Source organism: Ursus americanus, chromosome 24 (genome assembly GCF_024610735.1).
Source record: "Ursus americanus isolate L20-20 chromosome 24, mUrsAme1.1.p, whole genome shotgun sequence".
Lineage (NCBI taxonomy): Eukaryota > Metazoa > Chordata > Mammalia > Carnivora > Ursidae > Ursus > Ursus americanus.
The window spans coordinates 37,082,540-37,091,176 of record NC_142150.1 but is presented as its reverse complement, the minus strand read 5'-3'; the positions used below and the strand labels follow the sequence as shown (position 1 = coordinate 37,091,176).

Here is an 8,637-nt window from a genome sequence, read left to right as displayed (position 1 = left end):
ACCAGCTCAAACTGTAGGCCACACTGTTTATTTCCCTCTGTGGAGTGGAGGAGACGACCATCCACCAGGACCTCTGACATCAGGTAGAAGTGTCCCCTTTGCCCCAGACCCAGCCCGGCTGATGGTGACCTGAAGGGGCAGCTCTGCTCCCCAGGCTGGGGGGAGGGGCCGCCACGGCTGTGCCTCTGTGGATGCTGACTGGGGTGCCCCGGACTGGCTTCAGCCGTCCTTGAAACCTCCCGAATCCTGGGAGATGGGCAGCGCTGGAGCCAATACTGACTCTATTTTATAGATAAGGAAAACGAGCTTTTCCAGGGCATGGGGGGATATCACCTGACTTAGAACAGGACTTCGGGGAGGTCTGGGGAGCTGGAAGGTCTTAAATGCCATCTAGTTAATGCTTCAGTTTCCAGGGAAACTGAGGCTCATGGCATGGCAGCAGATGACAAAGCACAGAGCTGGTCCTGGGACCTGGAGACCCGAGGTCAGGCCACGGCAGGCCGTGTGGCCTCAGCACTGACTCAGTACCCTTTTTCTGGAGGATTCTGGGCTCCTGAGCTTAATGATCTTCCCAAGGCCTGAGGGCAGCCATTGAACCTATAAGCCAATGAGGCCACAGCTGCCCCCGAATGAGCAGAGAGAAATGCAGAACAGCACGCGGGGACATTCCCAGAAGGGCGACAGGGCCCAGGAAGCTGAGGGACACACACCCTTGACATCAACTAGTTCTCTTAGGGAAGAAGCCACCGAGGGAGATGTGTGGGACAGACGTCCCCGGGAAACTTCACTTGGGTGCCACAATGTGCGAGGCTGGGGTGGGGGGAGGGGCTGCCCCCAGATTAACGCGGTGGGGGCAGGGAGAGGCTGGGCCCACACGGTAAAGGCTGGCTTCCAACCCGCGGAGTGACCTCTACTCGGATGACTCCCTGGGCATATATGCCACATTGTCATAGGCGGGGGGCGGAGAGGCTGCGGGGCTGGGGATGTTGAAGTCAGTGCTGAAGGCGCTGGGCAGGAAAATCACAGGCTGCAAAGAGAAGAGAATCCCGGACCATCGTGGAGGGCGCCGGCGCCTCCGGGCGGTGTTGCAACAGTGCCCCCCTGTGGGCATTCTGAGAACAGCGCCCTAGTAATGAATCCCGTAAGTGAATTGGCCGACTCACCGGTTCGACTAATATTTCAAAAATATTTACGGGGGGCCAACTATGACCCAGGCGTTGCGAGTACAGCAGTGAACAAAACGGAGAGAAGTCGCATTTCTCTAGGAGCTAAAGGTCTGGAGTTCTTTCTCGCTGGGCTGCCTCAGCCCTTAAGGCGACCCCTCTGGACTGGTTTCGCTCCCTGTGAGCACGCAGGGCTCCGCACAAAGCCTTTCAGTGGCCTCACCTCCAGTTTGCAGAAAGTCACCTCCCGCGCAGCACCCATACCTTATGGCCTGCATTTCCTGCCTGAGGCCGCCTTTACTCCCCAATGCCCTCCTCCGCCTTTCTGTCTTCACCGTTCTCCAGATTTGGGGAAACTAAGCTAATTCCCCCCTGAGTTGCGCTGCCCTTTGTGCTGCCCCTGTCTGCTTCAAGGCCTGCGAACTCCTGGAGGGTCCCGCTGCTCTGTGTACAGCACTGCGCCTGGTCCCTTGCGCCCCCGCCTCCCGGCCTCCCGAGGCTCTGCATCCAGGCTCTCAGAGCGGCTGCCCTCTTGGTGCTGGCGCCCCCCTGTGGCCGCGAGGAGAATAGTTCCATCTTCCCCAAAGACCTCAGGAGGTCTCCCGATGTATGAGTGTGGGGAGCGCGTCGCAGCGCAGTCCCTCCCAACTGCTGGCCCTAGGGAAGAAGCAAGAGGCTGGAAGAAGAGCCCTCCAGCCAACAGCCTTTCTCAGGGGTCCTGGTTGGGGCGGACGTGGGGAGGGGGCGGGCGGTACTCACCGTGCTGGCTTGAGCGCGGGTGGCTTGGCACCCAAAGTGGGTGGCAATGACCGCGATGAAGAACTCGAGGATGGTGAAGATGGTAAGCACGGCCAGATAGCCCCTGCCCACATCCTGGGGACACACCCAGAGTCAAGGCAAGCCCAGCGCTCTAGCGCGCGGGAGGGAAGAGCCCCAGAGGGGCAGTAACTTGCCCGAGGTCACTCAGCCACCTGTTGCCCGCCCGTGCCCTTCCCTCTTCTGGGCTGCCGCTCCGGTCCCCCGGGCCCGTTCTTGGGGTAGGTCAGGGGGTCCATATCCGCACCGGGTCTATCAGGACTGACAAGCCCCGCCCACACCCAGGGCCCGCGGCTCCCCGCGCTGCACGCCCCCACCTCCCCCCACCTCCTGGATGTGGCTCTAACATGCTCTGGGTGTTCCCACTCCTGGGGGCGTCTGACAACACACCCAGTTAGTGACACCAAAATCCATGAGCAGAATGGCTGTCCCCGCGAAGGCCGCCATGGCACTGAGAATGTTTGTCCCCAGGCTGCTCCTTACCTGCAGGAGGGAGACAGGCAGGAGGGAAAGGAGCAGACGGAAGAGGCCAGGAGGAGACAGGAGAGAGGAAGGAGGCAGCAGCCCTCCCTGCCATGGCGACCCGTGGCCAGGGTTCAGGGCCCACTGCGGTGTGTGTGGTGTGCTTCCTGACCCTTCTCCCTTCTCCCCTGGTGTCTGGGGGGGAGGGGGCGGCCCTGCAGTGGCCCTTGCCTCTGTCATCTGGGAAGCTGCTGAGAGAGGGCAGATCTCCGTGGCCTCTCCGGAGGGACGCGGTTTGCCCCAGGCTCCTGGCCCTTGCTTACCTCGCACACCCCCCGGTCGAGCGCCCTGCAGGTGCAGCTGCTCTGGGCAGGAATGGGGGGGGGGCTCTGTTGTGGACACTGAGGCCCAGCTGGGAGAGGGGACAGGGTCATTTCCATGAGGTGTCAGGTAGGGGTGGGCAGAACAAGGTGCCGCAGACCCTGAGGGGCCCGGGGCAGGGGACAGACCGGAGGCAGGTGCAGGGGGCCCTGAGGCCAAGGCGGGACAGACCCTCACGGGGAGGCCTAGGGCCTCAGGGCAAGGGGATCTCTGGGTGGTCCAGGCGACCACTCAGGGCTCACTCTCCCTTCGCAGCCAGAACCTAGTGCACTTTTGATCCAGTAGCAGGAACCTGTGGCCAGGGGACCACTCGTTGGGGCTGGGACTGCAGGGCCCGCTCAAGTTCAAAGATCCCTGACACCTCTTTTCTTTTCTTTTCTTTTCTTTTCTTTTCTTTTCTTTTCTTTTCTTTTCTTTTCTTTTCTTTTCTTTTCTTTCTTTTCTTTTTTTTTTTCTTTCTTTCCTCTTTCCTTTCCTTTCTTTCTTTAAAATGACATCGAGGAAGTCATGGAGACCAGAGCCAGCAAAGTGGTATTGAGTCGCTGCTGCAGCCAGGCATTGTCCCAGGTGCTGTGAGCATGGGGACAAGTTGGGTCCCTGCACTCCTGGACTTCACAGCCTGGGGGTCCCGAGTCCAGTCCTGCCCAGTTATGATCCATTCTCCACCCGGTGCCCAGCACCGGACAGCTCCCAAGAATGCAAGTAGGACAAGGAAACTCTGCTTCTGTTCTCAGTGGTCTCCCTTAAATATCCCTTAAAAGAAATTCTGAAGTCCCCTCTAGGCCCTGACTCCTCTCCCTCCCTTCTCCCTCTCAGCTGTGTCCTCCCTGTCTGCCTCCTTCTGTCTCCATGCCCAGGCTCTTCCCTATGTTGTCTTCCTGCCTGGGATGCTGGTCCCCAGGCTCTTCTGTGACTGTCCCCTCTGAACAGCGAGCTTGGTGGCACCCGTCCCGGGAACTCAAACTGATCTTGCCGAGCTGAAGGACTCTCACATTACCCTGCATGCTTCCCTTGGGGCACGTTTCACGCTCTGTAACTAGTTCGTTAGTTGGTTCTGGGTGTCTTACCAGACCCCGGAGTGCAAGCTCCAGGAGGGCAGGAACTTGACTGTCATATCTGTGTTCTCTGAGCCTGGAGCGTGCTGAATGCGCTCCCATTCAAAGCCCCCATGGCCTCCCATTGCCCACAGAGGGGTCCGAGCCTCCACCACACGGACCCCATGCATTTCTCCACTTGCCTCCCCAGACCCCTGCCCTGGTCACATGGAGCTGCACATGGTTTCCGCAGCAACCCTGCCCTTGACCCCTACTTGCCTTCTTGTGCTTGTCCCTCTGTATTTATAAATCCTACCCACCCACCCAGGCCCAGCTTAGCCATCTTCTCTCCCAAGAGAAATTTTTGATCTTTCCTTTCTCTGAATGACCATGAGTGCTCGGTCTGTGGACCCTCCCTTTCTGCCCTGTACTGCAAAGTGCGTTTTGGTTCCTCCTGTCCCATGTCAGGGCTGTCTGGGTGTCCTTTGGCACCTGTCATTCAGCAGGCCCCCAGGAAAGTTTGTTGAATGAGTGAATACAGGAGGGGTAGAGTAGAGGGGAATCAGTTGTGGCCCCGGGCCCCTCATTCAGACTTACCAGGCAGCTGGTGTGGCTCTTCTCAGCTGCCACTGAGAGCGACCCAGAGATGACAAACTGTGTGAGGAAGAGGGGACCCTGGTGAGGCTTTGGCAGGGACACTGGGCAGGCCACGCCATGCCTGGCCTCTGTCGAGACCAGGGAGAGGGCAGCAGCCTTTTGGCTGTCACCTCTCCTGCCTTCTGGGGTCTCTCTGTAAGGGTGTCCCCTGCTTACAAGGGGCCTGTCCAGGGAACTAGGGCCATAGCCGGCAAGGTGCATGTTCTCAGTGACACCATTCATATGTCACGCGTAACAGTTCCCCTAGAGAGGGAAAGTGATCGTCACCTTTTGCTGCAGAATCAAGGGTTGGTAACCAGCGCCCACATGCATTAGCTTTTGATTTCCTCAAACTCTGGAGTAGGTAGGGCCAGGACAATGCCTTTTAGATGAGGAAGCCGAGGCTGGACACTGCCTAACTTTCCCAAGGGACTCCATGGTGACACGCAGTGGCAGTGAAGCTGGGATTCAAACACCACTGGCCTCACTCCCAAACCTGTGCTCTCCTGGGGCAGCTGGGAGACGCAGGTGCAGACGGGGCTGTGTGAACGCCCGAAGCGCTCTCTCTCGATGTAGGAGATTTACCACTAACCATGTGCTCCCTGATTCTGCTGCAGGGGTCGGCGGTGGGGGGGGGGGGGCTGGCCAAGCTGGCCAGGGTATGGGCAGAGGAATGGACTGGGGGGCTTCAGAGCTGGTCAGACTCCCAGAGGACAGAGCTCTTGCGGGGCTGGGACCCACGAGGGGGAGTTGAGGGGTTTCTGCAGGCTGGGGTTTGGATGAGGGGTGAGTTTAGTATCCAGGTAATACAGGTGGTTAGTGTCCCCTGCCCTCCTCCCCAGCATCCCATCCTTTTTGGAGACTTCTCTGTGCCAGGCTCTTTGCTGGGAGACTTTCCCAGGCAGGAGTGGTGCCTGGCTTAGGTTTATGATTAGGGTTTGCAGTTAGGAGTTAGATTTAGACTCAGGTCCCTGCCTGGGCAGTGGGGGGGGGGGTGTGTCTGTGCCCAAAAGAATGTAGGGGGGCCGGCGCAGAGGGGAGAGGTGAGCCTTAGATGGCCCCGGCACTCACGCAGGCTCCTCCCCAGAAGGGGACGCCGCCTTCGATGAAGAGCATCCCCACGTGGCCGCGGCGGACCATGAGCAGCACGCTGCCGAAACCCAGGTGGATGAGGCCGATGAGGATCTGGACGGTCTGCGGGAGCGCGGCACCGCTCAGCCAGGCTGGCGGGCCGGCGCCACACCGCCCCCTGCCGGCCGCGGGGGAAACTCCCCGCCCCTCGGAAATAAACTCGATTCTGCTCTTTTGAGGAGACATCCTCACAGCAACCCTGAAAGACTGTTTTAAGAAGGAAAGCGGCTCCCACATTCGCGAGACACCCCCACACCCCCGCCTATTTCCACGTCTCTAAGAGTCTGCATGTACTTTGTGCTCTGACTCAAGGATCCCAAGCCTCGCTCTGAGTTGCTACCAGGTTTTCTTAGCTCTCGTTTCAGTCACACAGCAGTCCCTGCACTGAATGCCTCACCTCCCCGCCCCCCCCCCCCCAGCTCCCTGCAGCCTGCAGCGAATGTCCCGTTGAGCAGGTTGCTTACTTGAGCGTCTGTCTATCGCTGATGCATGCCAGCCAGCCGTGCGCTGGAGCTGTCTCCTACCGAGCTGACATCTGGGCTGCATTTCCTTTTAGACGTGGTTTACCAGCACCCCACCGATCCATTCTAGAAGTAGGAGGGTTTTCCCAAGGAAGGAGACATGTGTGCTTCTGGTAAGTTCTGCCACGTGTTTTTCATGTGTTTTTGGTAATGGTTGAATTCTAGAACTGAGTGGCACATTGGAGGCCCCCACATTCATCCTCTGCCTACCCCAAAAGCCCTTTCCAGCTCCTGACTTCTTAGCAGGCCCCCTAGGTGGGGAGGTGCTCACCACCACTCAAGCCATCGTGGCCCATCTCTGGGCAGTTGTGACGGTAAACGGCTGGAATGGTTTTCTTGGGGTCACATGGAAGATGCATGTCTTTCCAGCACGAGTGCCGATATTTATGGCCATGACCACCCTGAATCTTCTCTCCCATTCTCTCTTGACCTGCTCATCTTTCATCTTTCCGGCTTGCTCATGTGGCGTGGCGTCCCAGACGCCAGCACCGCTCCCCTCTGCAGGCTTGTCTCCTGCTCCTGAACACGCCCACCGCAGCGAGCACGGCTCACGGCTGCCTCCGCCTGCACGCCTGTCTACACCGAGCAACGTGTACCTCCTTTAATCCTAACGTGATGAAGTAGGTATTATCATTCTGATTTGGAGACAAGGAAACCCAGACTCAGAGATGTTCAGTAACTTGCCCATGGTCTCCCAGCGATGGAGTGGCAGGCCAGCCAACTCTAGAGATGCTGTTCCTTTACTGGGTGACACCCCCAAACACCTGTTTATAGTTCCCACTTTCTGTGTTTTCCAGCAGTTTATACGTGTCTTGTCAAAGCCCTTTGGAGATCATGGGTTCCGTGGTCTGCTCTGATGGGGACCGATGACCCCATCTCTGTTTTCTGTCTCTAGTCCCTTCATGCACCAGGGACGTGGTGCTGCCTTTAGTGTGGAATCTTGAATTCCAGCGAGTTCAAGCCAGAGCTCCTGGATGCTGCAGAGCAGTGGGATTGAAAGTGGAACTGCACAGTCAGGCCATCCTGGGGTGCAGGATGCCACCTGTTCCCTAATCTGTCCAGTGGGAACTGTGGTCCCTGTCTCCCAAGGTGGTGATGAGCTGTAAGGAGCCAGTGTGTGCACATTCCATGGCGCTGTGCGTGCCCCTCTTGGGGGTGCCCAACAGATGACAGCTGTTGTCACCACCATCATCATCACCATCACCATCACCACAGCCTAAGCTATGTTTACGTCTTCCATTTAGAGAAACAGGCCAAGGGACAAACTGAAGACACTATATATGTATGTATGAGGATGCATATGTGTCTGTCTGTCTACCCGCCTATTTGATATTTTCTTTCCGCCCAGAAACCCATATCTCAGCCATCTGAGATTGGCAGAGACCTCACGCGACATCTTTCACGGACCTGCAGGAGCTGGCCCCTGCCCACCACTCCAACTTCATCTCACCTCCCTCCTTCTTTTGCTCATCACATTCCAGCCGTGTTAACCTTCCATTTCGTCCTTGAACAAGCCGCACTCATTCCCACCTCAAGGCCTTTGCACTCGCTGTTCCTCCACCTGTTGAGCCCTTCCCCCCAGCTCCCCATCTACCCTTGGCTTCCACATCCAGGTTTTAGCCTAAATGTCACCTCCCCACGGAGACCTGTCTGTCCACCCTTGCTCGCGTTGCCCTTCCCACGTCCATCGTGTTCGACCTCACTACCCTGTTTGGGGTCATCTTAGTCTCTGCCAGCCCCGCGGGGGATGGGTCCGTGTGTCTGGTACACAGCGGGATGCTCAAGTCCTCGCTAAGCATTTAGGGACCGCCTGCCCCCTCTCCAAGGTGTGCGTGAGTGCTCCCGTGCTGGGGCGCTCCCTCCCCGCCCAGCACCCCTGCACACATGCATGCCTCAGGTGGTCTGGGGAGGCTCTTCTTACCCCTAAAGCTTTGGGCTCTCCGGTCAGGAATGTCTCCATGGGCCGCAGGTCGGGCGGCTGGGCGGCCCTCGGCGTCTGCGCCCCCAGCGGCGGCTCCTCGAACTGCAGCACCCCGGGAGGCTGGCACATGGAGGTGGGCGGGATGGCTGGAGGCTGGCGGAGGCCGCTGGCGTTGCTGGGCGGCATGACGACAAACACCCCATTGCTGGCGGGAGCTGCGGACATGGTGCTCGGAGGGCCTGGGAGACAAAGGCTCAGACGATGCCGCGGCTGCTTACACATTCGCATAGGGCCTTTTAGTTTCTCAACAACATGCCTGGGTAGCCCTGCTCACTGCAGTCCAGGAGCACGGCGCCCAAATCCCTGATTGTCGTGGGGCAGCTTTACGCGGAGCAGTGAGGGATGTCCTAGATCAAGGGCCTCTATTGGAACTCACCTGCCATCTCCTGTCCCTCAGCCCTTCTGAGGAGCTGGTGTCGTAATGCCCTGGGGTCATTTCTGGCTGTGGAGGCTTTCTCTTTGGTCACTCAAACAATTCTATTAACGTAGCCGAGAAATGCATGGATTATGGG

General features: G+C 58.3%; 1 protein-coding gene across 1 annotated transcript; it reads right to left on the bottom strand.

Annotated features, from left to right (window-relative positions):
* Positions 1-910: 910 nt before the first annotated feature.
* Positions 911-8,290, bottom strand: LOC123785360 (membrane-spanning 4-domains subfamily A member 15). The gene is made up of 6 exons (XM_045787105.1): positions 8,066-8,290; positions 5,564-5,686; positions 4,454-4,510; positions 2,370-2,462; positions 1,923-2,036; positions 911-1,027 (listed from the first exon to the last, which is right to left on the bottom strand). Exons 1-6 carry the CDS (start codon positions 8,288-8,290, stop codon positions 911-913), a joined length of 729 nt encoding a protein of 242 aa, XP_045643061.1.
* Between the last annotated feature and the right edge of the window lie 347 nt (positions 8,291-8,637).

Excerpts from the sequence above, each read along its gene's own strand:
- LOC123785360 (XM_045787105.1), bottom strand. The coding sequence starts at position 8,290 with ATGTCCGCAGCTCCCGCCAGCAATGGGGTGTTTGTCGTCATGCCGCCC. Across the intron at positions 4,511-5,563 it reads CCTTCTGGGGAGGAGCCTGC|TTTGTCATCTCTGGGTCGCT; the intron begins GTGAGTGCCGGG and ends TTCCTCACACAG. Across the intron at positions 1,028-1,922 it reads CCCGCGCTCAAGCCAGCACG|CCTGTGATTTTCCTGCCCAG; the intron begins GTGAGTACCGCC and ends TTCTCTTTGCAG.